The following is a 23,259-nucleotide window of genomic DNA, read 5'->3' as shown; positions in this document are numbered from 1 at the left end:
CAAGAGTTTCTAATGATCATAGCACATGTTTGCCTTACAGCTCTACCTTCTACTGCAGTTTTCTCCCTGCACGGAGGCTTCCAGCTAAGCGGGGACGGCATAGTCCTATGCTGTTGCTCCTCTCACAATGTTTGCTGTTTCACTAAGACCTAATTAAACTGTTATGCCCCCACATTCCTCTGAGGACTAAGCCAAGGGTGATTTTTTTTTTCCAGGCATCTAACCTCTTAAATTGCCTAAGCGTCAAAATTCTCCCCGTGGCTATTATTGGTTAACACCTTGAAATAACTGAAAATTATGCCAGTGAGGAAACGTGCTTTCAACAGAAAATCCCTTGCCTTTGGATGTGTAGCCAAAGAGCTCTTAATACTGAAGAAACAAAATCTTTTCTGCCTTGTGAACCAGTGAAAATCTAATAAAAGTGTGTCTCCCTTGGGTACTTTACATCATTAGCATCCTGGCTTCACACTTCGCTTTAACAAATAACTTATTTTAAAAGTTTCTCCAGGGAGAAGACAAGAAGCCAAAAATATCCTGGAAGAAAACTTTACCTAGCAACCCAGTAAGGCTCTTTTGTCCAGTTTCTAAAATTTAACTTCAGGCAGCAAAGTCTTTGTGATTTTTTAGTTTCTCATTTTGGTACTGAAATTTCTTCACGGCTAAACAAGGGGGAAGAAAAAGTAATGCCTTACATGTGAGCAGCAATTTCTGGTTTCATAGTAAATTCACACGATAAATGCTCCTACCACAGTTGATCACCTCTACATGCCAGGACATTGTGCTAACCATCTTACATTGGTTCATAGAACTTAATCTTTGCCACAATCCTTTGTAATATGAGGTCTTAGAAGTCCTATTTTACTAATAAAGACCCAGGGGTTTGGAAGAGTTAAGTAATTTGCTCCAACTGATATATTGTAGTTAGTAAATGGCTGAATCTGAGTTTGACCTTAAGACCTACAGACTTGGGATGCCTGGGTGGCTCAGTCAGTTAAGTGTCTGCCTTCAGGTCAGATCATGGTCTCAGGGTCCTGGGACTGAGTCCCACATCAGGCTCTCTGCTTACTCCAGGGACTGCTATTTGAAAAGTGATCTTGGTTGGGGCAGGAGTAGGGGTAGGGGTGTGGGGAAGGGTTGGGGGGATGGGGTGGGATGGGATGAGGGGATGGTAAGAAGGGGAGAGGGGAAGAAGGGGCCTCTCCTGAAGCAAGATTTCTGAATGCAATGTGAATGGTGCCCCCTGGTGTTGGTGCCCCCCCCCCCCCCCCCCCCCCGCCCCGCTCTGGATTTCCTTCTTTTTCCCCTTAATAGGAACTTCAGCTCTTCCAGGTCCTCTTCATCATCAGTGGACTTCTCTCTCTTAGATTATCATTCATGTGCAAACATATCTGTTTTCCTCTGTCTTAAAAGACAAAGGAAAACCCCAGAACCAACAATAATCACCCTTGATCCCACTATATTCCTCTTTCACTCACTTTAGAGCAGCAGTCAGTATTCATCATCGTGAAGCATTTTCCCCTCTTGGGTTCTGTGCCATCACTCTTTCTTTGCTTTCCTATTTCTCAAGCCATTCCCCTTCTTTCACTGGATACTATTCCTTTATCCATTCTCTAAATATAAAATGTTTTCGGGTCTTTAGATGAGGCTCTTTTCTTCTCTTTCTACATTCTTTTCTTAAATTGCTTCATCTGTTCTTGTGATTTAAAAATCCACCCAAAATCTTCACCATTAGGTTTTGCCTCTGAGTCCTATTCTTATACCCATTTTTTTTCCTTGACACCCCTCCTTGAGTATCCTTGGGTACAAACCTGTCGAACTTCATACTACCCAAACCAAACACTAATTTCCTTGCTCCTTCCAGTCTTGCTCATCTCAGGAAATGGCATCATCTCCCATATATTTGCTTAGGCCAGAAACTTGAAAATTATCTTTGATTCCTTCCTTTCCCTTACCTCTATATTTAATCCAGCATCAAGTCCCACCAGTCATTTCTTCAAAATGCATATCAAATAATTTCACCATGTCAGCTGACCACCCCAGTCCAAGACTCCACACCGTCATCTCTCACTGGATGCTTTAATAGTCACCACCTGTCCTTACTTCTTTTGCAATGCTCCCACCCCCAGTCTGTTCATATAGTACCCGAACTTCTGCCAAATGTAAATTGGATCATATTGCTCTCTTGCTGAAAACATTTCTGTGACTTTTGTTGTGCTTCAAATAAAGTCCAACTCTGGGGGCTGAGTGGCTCGGTGGGTTAAGCCGCTGCCTTCGGCTCAGGTCATGATCTTGGGGTCCTGGGATCGAGTCCCACATTGGGCTCTCTGCTCAGCAGGGAGCCTGCTTCCCTCTATCTCCCTCTCTGCCTGCCTCTCCATCTGCTTGTGATTTCTCTGTCAAATAAATAAATAAAATCTTTAAAAAAAAAATAAAAATAAAGTCCAACTCTGGTCAGAGGGCTCTATTTGGTCTGGCCTATTCTTACCTCTCCAATTCTAGCACAAACACTTTGCTCTAAAGTGCTCCCTTTTTGTTCATTGGATGGATCAGATTTTCCCACATTTGAGCCTCTAGACGTGCTTAGAAGCTTTCCCCTCCTGGTTGGCCCATCTTATCCTTCAGCTCTCTTTCAAGATTCTTCTTGTCAAGATTAACATTGACCTCTATATTGTTAATATTAATGCTGATACATGCAGCACCTCTTCATTCTGTTGTGCAGTGAATTTCCAGTTTCTCTACTAGACTCTGAGTTCCTTAAAGTCAGGGACTATATCCATAATACATCTTAATATCCTAGCAGTGATTGACTTATAGTTAAACGCTTGTAAATGAATGGAGTATGCAAGTTGAGACCTCTTGGGAAAGACTGCTTTAGTAGTAACTCACAATCCCCCAGTGGTATAGTAGATAGATACTAGAAGGAACATCAGAAGACAGGGGTTCAAGATTTGGCACTAGCAGTAACTATCGGTTGTCATAATTCTTCTGATCTTAGTTTCCTCATCTGCCCTATCTATATCACTCTATTTTTGATATCTTTAACCTTTTAAGATTAAATTTTTAAAAAGATTTTATTTACTTATTTACTGGAGAGAGAGAGAGCGCGAGAGCGAAAACACAGGGGTGGGGTGGAGGGAGGAGCAAAGGGGAAAGGAGAGGGAGAGGGAAAGAATCTCCAGCAGATTCCATGCTTGAGTGCGTGCAGAACCCCTAGCAGGGCTCAGTCTCAAGACCTTGAGATCATGACCTACACCAAAACCAAGAGCTGGACACTTAACCAATGAGTCACAAGGTTAATATTTTTTTCATCACTGATTTTCTTAGTTCTCTACCACCAAATTCTTCCTTGTGCATTGCAAAACTCATTAAATGAGATTTAATCTTTTTCCACTTTTAATCATGAAAAATTTCAGACCTAACAGAAGTAGAGAGAACGGTATAAACACTCATGTACCCATCACTAGCTTAAACTATTACCCGCACATAGCTAATCTGGTTTTATTCCTAGCCCTACCCCTTATACCATTCTCCCTCCCATTATTTTCATGCAAATCCTGGACATGGTATCATTTCATGATATATACTTGAACATGAATGAGGTATAATTATTAATTGCTAGGGGCTACTCCTTCTGTTCCTCAGTGGCTTAAAAAGTGGAGTATTGAAGAGTACATTGAACATACATTGAACAGTATGTTGCTTTTCCGAGAAACCAGAGAACTAGCAAAATGATTTTATTTCATGACTTAACCAAACTGTGTAAATTGTTTGAGGCGGGGCGGGGGGAGGCAACGGTGGGTATTACCGGCATCTAGCTTTGCGCCTTGCATTCAATAAATAGAGGTTGAATGAAAACAAATTCAATGTGGTTTTGGCTTTTTAATACCACTTTATCCACAGTAATTCAGGGCCTTGTCTTACCTCCTCCCTTCTGTTATCTTCCAGAATTCATTAATCTAAAGGAAAATTTCAAATTCAAAGCTTTTCTGTTTGTTTGTTTTAGTCAATGATTTCAGCCTTGGAGGACTTTTCCAGGCAGGACACAATACTAGGGGGAGGTGCCTCCGGGGGCTGGTCGGCCCTGAGGCCCCGCCCCCGTTCGCTCCCCGCCGTCCTTATCCTCCTTTCCTCGTCCTCCCGGCAGCCTTAGCGCCTTTCCCGGCTCTCCTCAAGATGGCGGCCGACAGTGAGGTGAGTTGTTTCCTCCCCACCTATCCCTCCCTGTCTGTAAGTTCGTTCCTCCGTGTCAGCGCCCGGGCGCTCAATCTCTTTTTCTTTTCCTCCCTTTCCTTTACCTTTAGCCCGAGTCCGAGGTATTTGAGATCACTGACTTCACTACTGCCTCGGAATGGGAAAGGTGAGTGAGTCGTAGCTTTGGTTATCGGTACCCTGGGCCTCTGCGTCCCCCTGCAGCTTCCACAACGTAGACCACATGTGTTGCAACTTCTGAGAAAAAAGACCGGCGAACCCCCGGCTCTGCGTCTTCTCCTGCCCCCAGTGTGCTGCAAGCCTCTTCCGCGTCTCGCGTCTGACAAGCCCCGGCCCGCCCCCGTCAGCCAAACCCTTGGGACGCGGCTCTCAGAAAAAGTTTTGTTTACTCTGAGACCACTTCCCTCAGACCTAGGCTGTTCCCACCAGTAGAAACAATTTCCGTAGCTGCCACTTCCGTTCCTGGTTTCATTTCCGTTTAACTCATTTTATCATAAGCAGTAAACTTGGCAGTTGTTTTTTTCCTCTCGTGTGCATTGGTATACCCGTTTTTGGAGGGGGCATTTAGAGTACTGGTAGTTGTCCATTTGCCACACGCCCACCATCTCCATTCTGTCCTTTAGAATAACCTTTTAAGATAGGCTACAGATGGTTTTGGAATTCTGTGATTCAGGTTGTTACATTTCATTGGCTAATGTGCCCAGGCTTCCTGTGACTATCAGACCTCACAGAACAGCTGAGTGAAATTGCTGTATCACTGAAATTAGTTGAAAGCCACCTTTGTGAAGAAGTGGTTGCTTAGATTGTGAAGTTTTCTGGTCGGTGTCACAGAGACCGTTCTGGGTGTGGAGGTCAGTAATTAGCTTGTTGCAATATTTTATAATCTTTCTGGTTGGGAGAGGAAATTTGTGCATGTTATGTCATTACATGACGGGAAATTATAAAAGATCCCTCCTGGAGGGGCGCCTGGATGATCTAAATTGGTTAAGTAGCCAACTCTTGATCTCAGCTCAGGTGTTAATCTCAGGGTCATGAGTTCAAGCCCTGTGTTGGCTCCATGCTGGAGTAGGGTGTGAAGCCTACTTAAAAAAAAAAAATTTCCTCGCTGGCATAACAATTTGACTTGCGGTATCCTCCAAAAAAAAGACAAGTCAGTAAGACATAACCCTATGGGCAAGGCTTTGTTGAGCAGGTAGAACTCTGTATCCAGAGTTAAACTAATGGAAAAAAAGAATAAAACAAAACCTTTGATCCATGTGTTAAACAAAACAGCATATGGTTAAGTTTTAAGCAAACTGGTATTAACTAAAAATAGTACTTTGAAGAAGGATGATATTGTAGATTACAATGAAGGGAGATACTTTCATAGAAAAGATACGAAATGAGCTGGGCCTTGAAAGTGGGAAGTGATTGCTTAGACATGAGAAGGTATTAATATGCTCAGAGAGGTAGGTGAAAATGAGCCTTTGGGACTTCATGAAGATGTCTCTACTGGAGTGAAGGCTATCTATTGAAGTAAATACATAGAATTAATAGAGACAGATCGCGGACAGCCTCAAAGCTGAGTAGAGGAATCTCTAGACTCGGTGCTTTAAGACCAGGGATTCTCAAACTTTAGTGTGCATCAGAATCATAGTTTCTGATCATGCCTGACGTGGACTGAGAAATGTGCATTTCTTAGCAGGTTCTGAAGTGAGGCTGATGTTGCTGGTCGGGAGACTTAGAGAAAAACCATCAAATCACAGTAGTGAGAGACCCTTGATTTTAGAGTGGCAAAGTGATAGGATGAGAGTTGTTGCAGGAGATTAGGTAAAAAGAAGCCAAGTGACTGACTTTGATCAGTAGTTAGGTCGGTGATTTGGAGATTGGAGAGAAAGGGAGGATAGGAAGGAGGATTGTAAGACATTTCAAATAAGAGTTTTAGATAGATACACTTGATGAAATGTTAGAGTAGAAAGAAACATTCAACTGGCATTTCTTGCCTGAAAGAATGAAGATAAAGTGTCAAAGTGGGAAGAATGCAGTTTTAGACCTGTCGAATTTGAAATAATAACTTGATGTCTTTTTTTTTTAATGTTTTATTTATTTATTTGACAGATGACAAGTAGGCAGAGAGGCAGGCAGAGGCGGGGAGGGGGTGGGGGGGAGGAGGAAGTAGGCTCCCTGCTGAGCAGAGAGCCCAATGTGGGGCTTGAACCCAGGACCCTGTCATCATGACCCGAGCTGAAGGCAGAGGCTTAACCAACGCTGAGCCACCTAGGCACCCAATAACTTGATGTCTTGAAGGTAGATAGAAAAATGTAACCTGAATCTTGGAGAGTGGGGGGGAGGAAGCAACAAGAGTATGGAATGGAAACATGATTTTTTTCCCCTCTTAGCTAAATATTTAAAATATCCTGAAGTGCATTATTAAGCCCTTTACTCCTGATACGGGAATAATTGTTAACCCAGTTATGAGAACTACCACAAAGTAGGAAATTTGGTTTTTAGCTTTCATGCTCTTTCTAGAGCTGAAGTAGTGTTTTATAGTTCATGGGAAAATGTTAAGGCTTTGGAGTCTCTTAAACCTTGAGTTTAATGTGTGAATCAAAGTTCTTGTTAATATGTTAGGAGCCATACAATTTATTGAGAGTACTGAATGGAACCCCCTCTTTTTAATCATTTGTGCTTCGCAGAAATATTTATTGAGTGTGTGTGTGTGTGTGTGTGTGTGTGTCAAATACAGTGCAGGACCTAGGGGTATGGTCAATAAAAATAGACAATTCTTGCTCTTAACATATAGTGTAGTGGAAGAGACACATGAATCAAATAACAATACAAATGAGTCTAATTACAGTTGAAATGAGAGCTGAGAAGGGGAAAGACACCTGGTCTTAAAAGGGTATATAACAAAGGAACTTAATATAGAGTGAGGAGTCAGAGGAAATGATCCTGTACTGTAATCTTGAGGTTTTTCAGGGATAGTTAATTAAATTTTCCTAGTCAAATCTCAATATTTTCAGTAGACTCCAATTTTACTCTTTTAGCTAGTACCAGTAGAAACCATAAAATAAGTATTTTGATATGTTCCTTTTATTGTGAAAGCAATATTATTTTAAATGATTTTTATTATAATACCTCCCAGTAGAATAAAAAAAAGAAATCTAAGAAACCTATAATTGTACCATTAGGAGATAGCTACTATTAATATTTTGAGAAAATTTCTTCTAATCTGTGCATTGTAAACATTTTGTATCAAAACATATTAACATTTCTATAGCTTTCATTTTTTCATTTCATATATGAAATGAGCATTTTCTTATTTCCTCAAATGGCCTTCAGACATGATCCATTCAGAGGATACCATTAATTTACAGCTGCTTGTTGGGGTTGGACAGTTAGGTGGCTTCCAGTTTTTTACTATTATAAGTGCAGTGTACATTTCACAGGCACATCTTTAAAAAGATTTATTTATTTATTTTAGAGAGTGTGGGTGTGGGGCAGAGGGAGACAGAGTCTTAAACAGACTTCCTGCTGCCTGTTATAGGGCGTGATCTCAGGACACTGAAATCACAATCTGAGCCGAAACCAAGGGTCTCTAGTTTAACCAACTCTGCTACCTGGGGGCCCCTCACATGCACATTTTTGCTCACATTTGGGTACATTAAAAATTTTTATTTACTTTTTTTTTTTTTAAAGATTTTATTTATTTATTTGACAGAGAGAGAAATCACAAGTAGGCGGAGAGTCAGGCAGAGAGAGAGAGAGAAGCAGGCTCCCGCTGAGCAAAGAGCCCGATGTGGGGCTCGATCCCAGGACACTGAGATCATGACCTGAGCCGAAGGCAGCGGCTTAATCCACTGAGCCACCCAGGCGCCCCTTATTTACTTTTTTTGATAAACATGGTGACTTATTTCATAACCAGTAATTGCCTTTTGACTGAACTACCCAGAAGTGAATTAGTATATTTATTAATACTGCCTTTAATTTCAAAGAGGAATTAATTAGAAGTTTCATTTAAATCATAAAAACTCTGATTTATCATTACTATCATTACTGACTTATAACAGATGTAAATATTAACTAATAATGTCACTGAAGGAAAAAACCTGATGCCTGTGAATATATTTTGACTAGAATTAACTCTGCTACTGTAGCAATATGATGTAGGTGTTTTAGGAGATCAATTTTGCTATTAAATTGCATCATGCTTATATGAGAAGTTACCTTCTTAGTGTAATAAAAGTCTTCTGAAAGTGTCTTTTAATGGTACTACTGAGATTTGACAGTTTTAATTTGCTGATATTGAGCATGCCATTAGTCACAATTCATTCTCTTTTTCAGAGATCTGTTTCATCAGTAGATTTAAAGATTAGATAGTGATTCGTTTTAAAATCCATCAGTTATTCTTTATTCCTTATGGCTGACAAATCTGCCTATAGTTTCTTGCCAGCTGTCCCTTAAAACACGGTTTATTTTATATTATTTTTATTTTTTATTTTATGTATTTGAGAGAGACAGAGAGAGAGAGAGAACAAGCAGGGGAAAGGGCAGGCAGAGGGAGAGGGAGAAGCAGGCTTCCCAGGGAGCAGGGACTCAAATGCAGGTTTAGATCCCAGGACCCTGGGATCATGACCTGAGCCAAGGACAAACTGAAGAGCCACCCAGGTGCCCCAAACATGGTTTATTTTAATGAGCAAAGGTTCTGAATGTTAATTTTTGGGGGGAGAGGAAGATAAATCAATTCCTAAGTATCTTCAAAAGAGAAGTTAATTTAAATAGAATAGTTGTTTTGAGGGTAGGGAACGATGATCGGTTTCATAGTTACCCTTTTTTTTTTTTTAAGATTTTGTTTTTTTATTTGTCAGAGAGAGAGAGCGCGCGCGACAGAGAGCATGTACAAGCGAGCCCACAAGCAGGGGGAGCAGCAGGGAGAGAGAGAAGTAGGCTCCCTGCTGAGCAAGGAGCCTGACGAAGGACTGGATCCCCGACTGTGGGATCATCATCTGAGCTGAAGGCAGACTCTTAACCCACTGAGCCACCCAGGCATCCGAGTTTCATAGTTATCTTTAATAGCATCCTTTTAGTTTGTCAGTTTTTACTTCTGTTCCAAATTTATATTCATTTTAATATAGAAATGTATTCGTTTTTAAAGATTTTATTTATTTATTTATTTATGAGCACAAGCAGGGGGAGCAGCAGAGGGAGAGGGAGAAGCAGACTCTCCGATGAGCAGGGAGCCTGATGAGGGAGGGACTCCATCCCCGGACACTGGGATCATGCTGAGCTAAAGGCAGACGCTTAGTCGACTAAGCCATCTAGGTGCCCCATGTTTGATTTTTTTTATTAATTATTTTTATTAACATATTATTTGCCCCAGGAGTACAGGTCGGTGAATCATCAGGCTTACACACTTCACAGCACTCATCATTTCACATACACTCCCAATGTCCATAACCCAACCATTCTCTCCATATCCTGCCTCCCCACAGCAACCCTCAGTTTGTTTTGTGAGATTAAGAGTCTCTTATGGTTTGTTTCCCTCCCGATCCCATCTTCTTTCATTTTAGAGATCTATTCTTAATTTATATCTTACAGAAGCAGATGCTTTGTTAGGTAAGTAGTAGACTTTAAAAAAGTCAAAATTTGGGGTGCCTGACTCGCTCAGTCAATAGAGCCTAGAACTCTTGATTTGGGGTTGTGAGTTTGAGTCCTATGGTAAGGGTAGAGTTTGCTTAAAAAATGTTTATTTAAAAAAAATAAGAATTTTTGGATTAGAGAAGATTATTTCCACATTTATTCCACATCCATAAGTTAGACTAATAATACTAACCTTAGTGAGCCTTCTCTGATAAAATTGTTAAAATATAAAAAATACTTTTTGAAAGAAATTTTATGACAGTAGTAAAAAAAAAAAAGCGCTGTTGCATGTACAGAAAGCCTTTTTGTTTTTGTTTTTTATTCCTTCCTAGGTTTATTTCCAAAATTGAAGAAGTCTTAAATGACTGGAAACTGATTGGAAACTGTTTGGGAAAGCCACTTGAAAAGGTCAGATCTATTTGCTGGTGTCTCTAAATAAGTATTTACTTTGAATTTATTTTGAATTCCTCCCTATTTTAAAGCCCTTCGTTGCTTATGGTACCTTTGAATTAAATGTTTTTTTAAAGTTATGTATGATCTATGAACATAAAGTGGCATCTGGAAGAACTTGGATTTGAATCTGGCAAAAAATATGTGTAAGACATTTGTGAACTGTTTTTAAATAAAATTTTATCTGTATAATGTCATTCTTTGTGAGTGATTTTGTTTCTTCTGATGTTTCTCTCTTGCTTTCCCCCTTAGAATATTAGAAAATCTTTTTACAAGTTTTTTAGTCAGAGGAACGTTGTAATTACCAACTTCATGGTAGAGTATTTTGCTTAACTAATGAGGAAAAATCTTGTTCTTAACTAACTTGCTGTTAGTTAGCAGCAATTTCACTCAAGTTTTGTACTTTACAATACCACTAATAGTATTTGTCTCCCTCCCCCGCCTTTTTTTAACTTCATGAAAGTTTGAGGATATTTAAGAATAAAGAAATTATTCAAAAGTGAGGTAGAACTTTAATTCTAATCTAAGATATTGCTGGATACTTAATTAAGATACTTAATTCTAATCTAAGATAAACCATGCCCCAAATAATTACTAAAGAATGTACTCTGAGAACAAACTTACTTTCTGTTTTGCACTAATGGGAACTAACGATTTGATTTTAGGCTTATGTAGATGCTTTGTTTTGTTAGATAATTTTTTTGAAGTAAAATTGATCACTTTTATTATAAGTCTGTTAACTGCAGCTTATCCCTCTGTAAGGAACTCTCAATATTTGCGAGGATTTTTTTAGCTTTATGGTGATGTTAACAGAATTTGAGATTATCAAAGCATTAGGATTTTTTCTTTATTCATATGAATATGAGCAGAGAAAGTAGCACTGCATATAGAAATCACACATCATTAAAAATCATTTAAAGATATGCTGAAATATAAATTGATTTATTAAAATATTAAAATTTTTTTTTTTAATTTATCTGACAGAGATCACAAGTAGGCAGAGAGAGAGAGGAAGGAAAGCAGGCTCCCTGCTGAGCAGAGAGCCCAGACTCAGGGCTCAATCCCAGAACCCTGGGATCATGACCTGAGCCGAAAGCAGAGGCTTTAATCCACTGAGCCACCCAGGCGCCCCTAAAATATTTTTATGATTACATTTTTGAATAAAGAGAAAATGTAAGTTTGCAAACATAGATCATTCTATTCCACTTGAAACAAGTATATAACAACAATTGATATATGATAGTAAAATTAAGGGCAAAATAAGGTAGCTGTAACTGGAATGGGGAATGATTTGCAACACCAAAAAGAGAGCCAAACTGAGTATTAGTGAGCTGTGATATTATTTATAATTGTTAATACTTTGATTTATGCATATTTACTGAATATCTACTGTGTGCCAGATCTGAAGAAATAATGAACAAGACGAGATCCATGTTGCCACTGAACACAAATTCTGATGAGGGAGAGAAGTAATAGATAAGATTAAAATTTAGATGCTAAATTCAATTATAGGATATAAATTGGGTAATGTATTCAAAGTACATAGCATACTGCCCGGCAAGGGCTAAAGGAAGGTTAACTCTATCCAACCCCTTTCTCCCTATAGATAGTGGTAAATAAGTCAGTTAGGGAAAACATGAATGGATTGATAGCAAGGTAAGCTGTTAATTATGATGAATAAGATTAAAGAAAATGTAAAGGACAGGGATTATTGAGATTATAAAAGAAAGTTTAGATAGTGACTGAAGAGATTTTAATTGATATGAGGGATAGTGATTACCAATTCTCTTCCTCCACTGAAGGGGGAGAGTTAAGAGGAATTAAAAAAAAAAACCCTTTGTGCAAAATGTAGACATTTGTAGACAGTATAGTATGATTAACCCCCGTGTGCCCATCACTCCGTTTCAACAATGTTCTGCTATTTTTTTGTTTCAGTAGTACCTCTATCAACTCTCCACCCCCACTATATTTTTTTAAAATAGTTTTTTAAAATAAAATTTACATATATTGTAATGCACAAAACTGCTTAATTTTGACAAATGTTTATATCAGTGTAACAGCACTCCTTATTCATGATATTGAACATTGCTCTCACCCAAGAAAGGTCCCTAGCAGCCCTTTCCAGTTAATCCCAGTGCTCCTTACTCATGTTCCTCAGGCATCTGCTGTTCTCATTTTTTTCTTTTAAACTGTAGATTACTTTTGCCTGGATCTTGAATTTCATGTACATGGCATCATAGTATATACTCTTTGTGCTTGGCTTCTTTGTGCCTGCAAGAATCACTGTTTTTCTTGCAAAGTAGTACTCTGTTGTATGAATATACTGCAGTTTGTTTCACTTGTTGACAGACATACTGGCTATGAATAAAGCAGAACTTTCTTGTATGAGCCCTTTGGAGACGTATGTTTTTATTTCTCTAAGATATATACCTAGGAGTGAAATTACTAGATCATAGGAGAGGTATATGTTTAACTTGAAGGAACTGCTAAAGCTTTTTATACCATTTTATTCACCTACCAGCAATATATACATGAGAGTTTGGGTGGCTCTACATTCTCACCAGTTGCTTGTTTTCAGTTTTAAAAATTTTGATCGTTCAATTGGGTATGTAGTTTGTGGAATTATTTGTATTTTTCATTCTAGTTTTCATTTGTATTTCTGTTATTAATATTTACAACTTTTAATATACTTACTATTAGCCATTTGTCTGTCTTTCTTTGTGGACTGTCTATTCAAATTTTTTGTCCATGTTTTAGACTGGTTTGAGTTTTTTTTTTTGTTTTAGGAGTATTTTAGTTCTTTTATGTATTCTGCTTTTCAGTCTTTTCAGATAGTAGTATTGGAAGTCGTGAATATATTCTTTTTATGTTTTCTTTGACATGCTTTATCATTTCAGCCTTTAGATTACTATATAATTTGATCCATCTTGAACTAATATTTGTATATGTTTGAAGTGCAGAGTCACGTTTCAGTGTTTATATATGGGTATCCTATTCTAGAACCCTCTGTTGAAAACACTTTACTCCGTTACGTTTTTCAGGCAGTTGATGTAGGAGATTACCTTCTGGTAATTGTTGATGTAGGGGATTACCTTTCTGTTTCGTTAAATCTGTTTGTCTATACTGTGTCAGTACCACATTGTCGTAACTACTGGAGATTAGAGTTTCCCAGCCTTGGCATTATTAAAATTTGGGGCCAGATGGTTATGGGTCTGCCTCATGCAGTATAGATTATTTGGTAGTATCCCTGGCCTCTAACTACTAGATGCCAATAACACTGCCGCAGTGATGACAACCAAAAATGTATCTAGACATTGACACATGTCCTCTGAGAGGCAAAGTTGCCCTCAGTTGAGAGCTACCAAATAGCTTTATACTAAGTCCTGAGGTTAATTTGAAGTCTTTAGGTTTTGTTGTTTTCCCAAGATTGTTTTGTCTATTCTAGATTCTTTATGTTTCCATTAGGAATTTTAGAGTGAGGTTCTCAGTTTCCATAGAAAGGATTATGATTTTGCTGGAACTGATTGGGTTTGTGTTCAATTTATAGGATACTTTGGGGGAGAAGTGACATTTAGACAGTCTTGAAGCTTCCAGTCATGAAAATTCCACATCTCTCCATTTGTTTAAGTCTTTAATTTTTCTTGACAGTGCTTTAAAGTTTTTGGTGGAGGTCTGGCATATCTTTTGTTAAATTTATTACTAAGTATTTATGTTGTATGTGGTTGTAATGGAATTGTTTTTTAGTTTTGTTTTTCATTTGTTTATTGCTAGAACACAGACATACAATAGAATTTTGTATGTTGACTTTAAAAAAGTTCTTTTTATTTGAGTATAGTTGACACACAGTGTTATATTCATTTTAGGTGTACACCATAGTGATTCAGTGAGTTTATACATTATACTATGCTCATGTGTAGTTTTTATCTGTCACCATACAGTCCATTTCAGCTTCATTGACTTTATTCGTTATGCAGTGCCTTTTATTCCATATCTGGCAACCTGTGTCTCCCCTTCATCCATTTTTCCCATCCCCTCATCCACCTTCCCTCTGGCAACCATTAGTTTGTTCTCTGTATTTATAGATTGTATGTTGACTTTGTATCTTCAGACTTGGCTAAAGTAAAGAATCATGATCTTATTGTTAATTCTTTGCATTTTCTACATTCATAATCATGTTCCCTGCAAATAGGGACAGTTTTACTTTGTTTTCAGTTTTTGTCATTTTTATTTCTTATTGTTACTGCACTAACCAGGACTTTTTTTTTTTCTTCTCTAAAATAGCTAGTGACCCCTGTCAGTTATGCACAGTTATGCACAGTGTTGTCAGGGTGGTCTTTTTTGCTCGTTTCTTTAAGTAAACTCTGTGCCAAACATGGGCTTAAATTCATGACACTGAGATCAAGAGACACCGACTGAGCCAGCCAGGCACCCCTAACCAGCACTTTTAGTAACATTTTGAGAGCTGTTGAGAGCAGACATTCTTGCCTTCTTCCAGTTGTAAGAGAGGAGATGTTCAGTGCTTCAACATTAAGAATGTCATAGGTTCTTCATAGGTGTCATCGGTGCACACCACTATTCTATTTCTGTTTTTATGGATTTGAGTAGTCTAGGTGTCGCATATAAGTGGGATCATAGAGTATTTATCCTTTTGTATCTGGCTTGTTTCACTAAGTATAATGTCTTCAAGTTCAGCCATGTTGTAGAAAGTGTCAGAATTTTTTTCTTATGATAGAATATTCCATTGTATGTATATACCACATTTTGTTAATCCATTTGTTAATCTGTTGGTGAACACTTGGGTTGTTTCGACTTTTTGGCTGTTATGAATATGAATAACATACCTACTTTTTGGCTATTATGAATTATATTTTTATGAATGCTGCTGCTGTGAATGTGGTTGTATAAATATCTGTTCACGTCTCTGCTTTCATTTCTTTTGGATATATACCCAGAGGTGGAATCGATGGGTCGCATGATAATTTTAAAAATTTTTTGAGAAATTGCTGTACACTTGGCTGTGTGCAAATTCTGTTTTGTTTATTTGAAGATACCTTTATTTTGCATTTTTTTCTGAAGGATAATTTTGCTGAAGAATTCTGGGTTGATGTTTACTTATTTATTATTTATTCATTCATTTGTTCATTCATTCCAGTTCTTTAAAGATGTAGTCCTATTTTTTTCTTCTCTCAATAGTTTCTGATTACAGGTTAGGTGTCATATTTTTTTTTCTATTTTGGTGCTTTTCTCACTGGCTGGCTTTAAGCTTTTTTCCTTCAGTTTTCTTTTTAAGCCATTTAACTGTTACGGTTTAGGTATATTTACTTGTCATTTTTCTGGCTTAGATTTGTTAATATTGGATATATAAATTTTTGTTTTTCACCAAACTAGGGAAGTTTAGGCTATTATTTCTTCAAATACTTTCCTGCTGCATTCTCTATTCTTTATCTGTGACATAAGTTTTCTTTGAACTCTTAATACTTTTCCACAGGTCTCTCAGGTTCTGCTGTCCTCATTTTTTCCCTCTCTTTCTCTTGGTTTATTTTTTAGTTCATTTACTCTTTCTTCTGCTGTCTCTGATTTACTGTTAAACCCATTTGATATATTTCTCAATTTAGTTATTGTGCTTTTTAGGTCTTTACACATAATTTGGTTCTTTACATAATTTCCAATTCTCTGAGGTTCCTCATTTCTAAATTCTTTTTGAAAATATTTCTGTTTAGTCCTTGAGTGTATTTATTATAGCTAGTTTAGAGTCAATTGTTATATTTAGGCCTTCTTGGTTTTGGTTTTTATTGACTATATTCTTTTGAGTATAGGTCACATTTTCCTGTTTTGTTTTGTTTGTCTTGTGCATGGGGGTATCCAGTAATTTCTTAATTATATGCTTGAATTTTGAATGAAATGTAGATTCTGTTGTGTTCCTCTGAAGAGTAATTTTTTTTTTTTTTTGCAGGCAGTTCATTTGACTGTGCTAAACCTCCTCTCTCTCATTGGTGACAGCACTTAAGTTTTTCTTTTTTCTTTTAAATGGACTCAGTGCTTGGCTCAGGCCCAAACCCATGACCCTGAGATCAACACCTGAGCTGAACTGAGCCACCCAGGCACCCCTGAAATCTTTCCTTTTAGTTTCTTTGTCACTGTACTGTGGGGTTTCCACTGTTCGTGCCTGGTGTAATAGATAACAAAAATTTGGGGCAGAGTTTATATACAAATTTCAGGGCTTTTACCCCCATTGGTTTCTTCTCTTCCAGAATTTATGTCTTAACTTTGAAGTTTGTCCTCTGTTGCCTGAATCCAGTAAAGCTCCATCATTCTGCAACTCTGAGTTGTGCATAGGATAGAGTGCCCTTAGATCAGCAGTTCTTAAGATGTGGGGCCTGAGGACTCCTGTTCTCAGAGACCCCTTCATGGGTTGAGAAGGCCCTGCCTTTTCTAACTACAATATATATTTGAGGCCAGTTTTCTTCATATACTTCAGTCAGAACAATGGATTGCAAAGATTGAATGAAAGTACAGATAACAAGAATCCAAATGTCTTTTTTAAATTATATATTAAAGAGATTTACAAAATGTGAAACAGTGCTCCCCCCTTCATATTTTTGTTTGTTCTGGAAAATAGTGGTAGAACATTAACATGTAATAAGTTAATTATTTTTAAATGAATTCAAAAATTTATAATTTTTTCCTTTTTAATTTCTAATATGGGTTCCTCGGTAATTTTAACATTTTTAAAATTGTTAAACAATTTTTATTTATTTGACAGGCAGAGATCACAAGTAGACAGAGAGGCAGGCAGAGAGAGAGGAGGAAGCGGGCTCCCTGCTGAGCAGAGTGCCCAATGCAGGGCTGGATGAGGGGCTCCATCCCAGGACCCTGGGATCATGACCTGAGCCAGAGGCAGAGGCTTTAACCCACTGAGCCACCCAGGCGCCCCCTCAGTAATTTTTAAGAGTAAAGTTCAAAGGAGTCCTGAGGCAAAAAATTTCGAGAACTGCTATTTTAGACAAAAAATAGAAACGCGCAAATCTTATCAGATAACATTTATTTTTTTCATGGACACCCTGGTTTCTGCTTACATTTGGTCACTCTTCAGAGCCTTGAAAAATTGATTTGTTGGGCACCTGGGTGGCTCAGTGGGTTAAGCCGCTGCCTTCGGCTCAGGTCATGATCTCAGGGTCCTGGGATCGAGTCCCGCATCGGGCTCTCTGCTCAGCAGGGAGCCTGCTTCCCTCTCTCTCTCTCTACCTGCCTCTCCGACTACTTGTGATTTCTCTCTGTCAAATAAATAAATAAAAAATCTTTAAAAAAAAAATTGATTTGTTTTTGTACAGATTTTATAATTTTTATCTGAAGGATCGTTAATCTGACTAAGCTCCTTTACCATAACAGACTCTGAGGTTCCGGGAAATGATTTTAAGAGAGGTGGAAATGGCAGTTACTTGAGCATGAGTTAGGGTGCCATGCAGTATAATAGGGATTGTGTCTATTAATTTGCTTAATCCTAATTCTTAGGCAGATTTTAATGATTAAGTGTTATCCCATTTTATGGACAGTAAATAAGACTTTGGATTCTTGTAGTAATTTTCTCAAGGTCTTTCTGCCTATAGTTTAAACAGGATTACACCTAGGTCATACTTGGCTTTAACACCCTTGATGTTTTTATTTTACTCTGCCGTTTTTGGTTTGAGAGATTTAAGTAAATGTAAACTTAGGTAGAGGAAGTATTAGAAAAAGTTCCTAAAGCATATTTTGGAATTTTAGTGTCTAGGCTTTATAAAATAGTTAAAAGTCTTGGTTCAAAGTCTTGGTAGTATGAGTGTGAGCTTGCTTGAAGGCAGGGGATTGAAAGAAATGACCTTTTAAATCCTTTTTAGCCTTGTAATTTTATGATTCTATGTAGCCAGCAAAAATTTTAAGTACTTATTGTGAGATGTTAAGTTTGGGTATAGCATGAGCTGGTAATTGAACTGTTCAGTCAGTGATTGACTCCTACCTCACTAAAAATTTATGGAAGAAGAATCATTACTTGAGAATATTAAAAGAATAATGACTATAATAGTACTGAAATGAGTTCACATTTTTCATACCCACTTAGTAGATTGGAATGACACTTACTTCAGTAGTTAAAGTTCATATAGCAAATGTAAAATAAATTTGAATTACACATTTTCTCTTTGTGAGAAACTTCCTAAACTAAGTTATAACAATATGTCAAACTTGAGACTGACAGAAACATTATAAACAATTTAGATTCCTTTATTTGCATTCTTTTAGAACATTTAAATGTGTAATGGATTAGAGAAGAGACTTATAAAGAAAAAGATTTTGGAAATTAGACAGTTGAGGATCAGTGATGAGAATAGTATTTCAGGAATGCAGAAAATTAGGGGCGCCTAGGTGGCTCAATTGGTTAAGCTGCTGCTCAGGTCATGATTCGAAGGTCATGGGGTTGAGCCCCATATCGGGCTCCCTGCTCAGCAGAGAGCCTGCTTCTCTCTCCCACTCTGCCTGCCGCTCTGCTTACTTGAGCTCTTTCTCTATCTCTCTATGAAATACATAAATAAAATCTTTAAAAAAAAGAAATGCGGTAAATTAAAATGAAATCAACATTGAGCTGCCTATAATGTTTTTAGGAATAGGATTATTTAAGATAATGTTTATAGTCTTTTTTCCCCTCCATTTTTGTTTTTCCTTTCAATAATAACCATAGTGTATGTAACTTTTCTGAATATTATATAGAAGGAAAAAATTAGCATTTTATCATGTTTCCTATTCTTTCAAATTGAAAGTTTTTTTGGTTCTTTGTTGTATTAAAGTTTTTAATTAATAATAGGAAATGTCAGGAGGTATCTTTTTTTTTTTTAATTTTTTATTTTTTATAAACATATGTTTTTATCCCCAGGGGTACAGGTCTGTGAATCACCAGGTTTACACACTTCACAGCACTCACCAAAGCACATACCCTCCCCAATGTCCAGAATCCCACCCCCTTCTCCCAAACCCCCTCCCCCCAGCAACCCTCAGTTTGTTTTGTGAGATTAAGAGTCACTTATGGTTTGTCTCCCTCCCAATCCCATCTTGTTTCATTTATTCTTCTCCTACCCACTTAAGCCCCCATGTTGCATCACCACTTCCTCATATCAGGGAGATCATATGATAGTTGTCCTTCTCTGCTTGACTTATTTCGCTAAGCATGATACGCTCTAGTTCCATCCATGTTGTTGCAAATGGCAAGATTTCATTTCTTTTGATGGCTGCATAGTATTCCATTGTGTATATATACCACATCTTCTTGATCCATTCATCTGTTGATGGACATCTAGGTTCTTTCCATAGTTTGGCTATTGTGGACATTGCTGCTATAAACATTCGGGTGCACGTGCCCCTTTGGATCACTACGTTTATATCTTCAGGATAAATACCCAATAGTGCAATTGCTGGGTCATAGGGCAGTTCTATTTTCAACATTTTGAGGAACCTCCATGCTGTTTTCCAGAATGGCTGCACCAGCTTGCATTCCCACCAACAGTGTAGGAGAGTTCCCCTTTCTCCGCATCCTCGCCAGCATCTGTCATTTTGTCAGGAGGTATCTTTAAAGAGATAGCTGAGTGATGAAGAGTCTGGGCTCTATACGGCTTGTGTTGGAAATCTAGTTCTATTGCTTACCATAACCCCATGGGACACTGTGCCATCTCAGTTAGCAGCTGCTACTGCTCGTGCTTTTGCTGCTGCATCTCTCTCAGAAGTATGCACCAGAGGCTTTAAAATGGTAGTTGCTTAAGCAGAGTAGAATATAAATACATAGAATTACTTAACACTTTTTTACAATAAAATCGATCCATTGATTCCTTGGAGCTCCTAGAAGTTAAACATTTAGCATCTGCCTGGGGAGAAATGAAGTTTTATGTAGTGTATTCTGGCTGAGAAAACTCGTGTTTCTTCTGAGATAGTTTAGAGGTGTCTTCAGATGTTTTTAGTTCTATTATTTCCTAATTCTTTCCTTTGTTTATTTTGAAAGGATTTTTTGCTTCCATTGAGTTATAGCACAACATTCTTTCAGAGTGAAGTAAAATTTTCAGTGTACATCATGAATTATATTTTGAACTTCAGTTTGGTGTAGGGTCTATGCCATTGTACAAACAAATGCTGTATAAACAAATGAGAAAGGTCATCTCTACAGATGAAGAGGTCAGATCAAGAAATGAAATGCTTAGGCTTAAATTATTATCCACTCTGACTCAGAAGAGTTTTAAGTTCTGGCTGTGGAGGTAGGCCCAAACTCTTATTAGAGCCGAGTGCCTGAGGTGGCCGTAAAGAGTACTTGTTGCCTGTAAAGCAGACTTACTTGTGCCAATCAGTGTGTCTTGTGCATACTTAAATCTACTGGCTAGTTCTTTTCCCTGAGGATCAGCCTGTTGTATTTGTTATGATTCACTTGTAGATGGCTGTGTCCCTGTTTCTTAGGATCTCTTAACTGTTAGAGTTCTTGGGTAGTTGAATGTTCTCTGGATGAATTGTGGCTCTTTTTTGATTCAGGAGGGGCTAATATCAAGTTCCCCTTTGTTTCCGAATTTCCTTTGTTAGGGTTTTTAATAACCCTCTGGAACTAAAGTCAAAGTTCCATGTTGAAGCTTCCGGATTGAGTATTAATATCATTCCTATCTCTACTTCTTTGCTTTTAGTGGAATGATCCTAATCCAGGCTGAGGGCCAACCAGGCTGCCTGTGATGACTGTTTGTGTGTCTGTGTGAGATTAGATGTAATTTTTTATTAATTTCAAGTTGTCACGGCCAGTATCCATGACTGTATAATAAATATACTGAACTGGAAACTTTGCCATGAAACATTCATTACTATTGGAAACTTCTGTCCATTTCACAAGAAACAGGTTCCTTAAATGTAACAAATCTAATTTTTACAAAATACATGGAGAATGCCATGTCAGCTTCTACTTTCTGGATTAAATATGTTCTTTCATATTTTTTGCTGTCTTTTAGTTATTGTTTGAAATCATCAGATACCTGTTGGAATTGAGTTCTATAGCCTCTCTTATCCATGTTACAAAAATGCCTTGGAATCCTGAAACCATGGATAGTACTGAATCCTATAGATATTTTTGCCTCTCTGTACGTACATACGGTAAACTTTAATTTGTGAAGTAGGCACAGTAAGAGATTAACAACAACTGATAATAAGACATCATAATTATAACAATATGTCAGTAAAACAATATGTCTGTCTTACTGTACTGTGCTCACCTATTTTTTTCTCCTTGTGATGATGTGAGATGATAAAACACCTATATGATGAGATGCAGTGAAGTGAATGACATAGGCACCGTGATACAGTGTTAGTCTACTACTGATTTTCTGACGATATGTCAGGAGGACGATCATCCACTTCTGGACCGATGTTTACTGTGGTTATCTGAAACTGTTGAAAGCAAAACTGCGGGTGAGGGGTGACTATTGTACTAGGTGTTTATTTGTATGCTATTTCTCCAGCATACTAGCATATTTGTTTTGTTTTAGGAAAACTACTTGAAAAGCACTTGAGTCACTCGTGACTAGAGAAACACTTGGTATGTTTTTTTCCATAAATAGATGAAATGTTCAGTGAGTTTTATTTTTAAAAAATCTTTATTTTTATTTATTTTTATTTTTTAAAGATTTATTTATTTGAGAGAGAGAGAGAGAGAGAGAGAGATCTTGTGCATGTGTGAGTGTGAGCAGGGGGAGGGGCAGGTGGAGAGGGAGAGAGAATCCCCAGGCAGACCCCCTCCCCACCCCCACCGCCAAGCATAGAGCTAGGTACAGGGTTCCAACACAGGACCCCCAAGATTGTGACCTAAGTGGAAATCAAGAGCCGGCTGTTTAACCAACTGAGCCTCCCATGTGCTCCCTCTTTATTTTTAAAGAAGATTCTTGTGCATTCAGATTTGAAACTGGAATGTTTTTCAGGCTGAGTAGATAGTGGTAAGATGTTGTGATTAAAGGAAAATCTTCTCAGTCTAAATTTTTTTTTTTAAAGATTTATTTATTTATTTGACAGAGAGAGATTACAAGTAGGCAGAGAGGCAGGCAGAGAGAGAGAGGAGGAAGCAGGCTCCCCGCTGAGCAGAGAGCCCGAAGCGGGACTCGATCCCAGGACCCTGAGATCATGACCCGAGCCGAAGGCAGCGGCTTAACCCACTGAGCCACCCAGGTGCCCCAGTCTAAATTTTTTTTTTGAGATAAAATTTATATACCATAGTTAACCAGTTTAAGGTGTATAATTCAATGGTTTTTAGTATATTGATCGAGCTGTACAACTATTACCACAATTTTAGAAGAGTTCCGTTACTCCCAAAAGATACCCTATACCTGTTAGCAGTCACTTACTGTTCTGTCCTCTCCTGAGGCAATAACTAACTTTCTGTTTGTCTCTGTAGAATTGTCTGTTTTGAACATTTTGTATAAACGGAATCATACAATATGTAGCCTTTTTGCTTAGCATAAAGTTTTCAAGTTTGGCCTATATTGTAGCATTTATTAGTCTTTCATTTCTTTTTATTGCTATGTACTATTTCATTGTAAGGATGCAGCATATTTTATTTATACATTTATCAGTTGATTGACATTTACATTGCTTCTAATTCTTAGCTAGTACAAGTAAAGCTGACCCTTCATGTATATGTTTTTTGCGTGGATGTATGTTTGCATTTCTTTTGAGCATAATTGTTAGCTCATATGGTAGCTTTATTTTTAACCTTTTGAGGAACTGCCTGGCTGTTTTCCAAAGTGGCTACATCATTTTACATTTTTTTTTTTAAAGATTTTATTTATTTATTTGACAGAGAGATCACAAGTAGGCAGAGAGGCAGGCAGAGAGAGAGGGGGAAGTAGGCTCCCCGCTGAGCAGAGAGCCCGATGCGGGGCTCTATCCCAGGACCCTGAGATCATGACCTGAGCTGAAGGCAGAGGCTTAACCCACTGAGCCACC

The 23,259-nt window shown here is 37.9% G+C and overlaps 1 protein-coding gene across 4 annotated transcripts in view; it reads left to right on the top strand.

Moving 5' to 3' along the window:
- Window positions 1–4,093: 4,093 nt before the first annotated feature.
- Window positions 4,094–23,259, top strand: part of RAB3GAP1 (RAB3 GTPase activating protein catalytic subunit 1) — a 113,828-nt gene continuing 94,662 nt past the window's right edge. For 2 of the 4 annotated variants that reach the window (XM_032354077.1, XM_032354076.1), the window contains exons 1-3: window positions 4,095–4,191; window positions 4,302–4,357; window positions 10,161–10,236. In XM_032354077.1, coding sequence (XP_032209968.1) covers window positions 4,174–4,191; window positions 4,302–4,357; window positions 10,161–10,236 — 150 coding nt within the window. In that variant the 5' untranslated portion in view covers window positions 4,095–4,173. Of the gene's footprint in view, window positions 4,192–4,301; window positions 4,358–10,160; window positions 10,237–23,259 lie in introns of all 4 variants that reach the window. The other 2 variants (XM_032354079.1, XM_032354078.1) reach the window with 2 other exon arrangements.

The sequence above is a fragment of the Mustela erminea genome, chromosome 8, assembly GCF_009829155.1.
Source record: "Mustela erminea isolate mMusErm1 chromosome 8, mMusErm1.Pri, whole genome shotgun sequence".
NCBI classification, from domain to species: Eukaryota; Metazoa; Chordata; class Mammalia; order Carnivora; family Mustelidae; genus Mustela; species Mustela erminea.
Note: the sequence above shows the minus strand (reverse complement) of the source record. Positions and strands in the feature narration are given on the sequence as shown.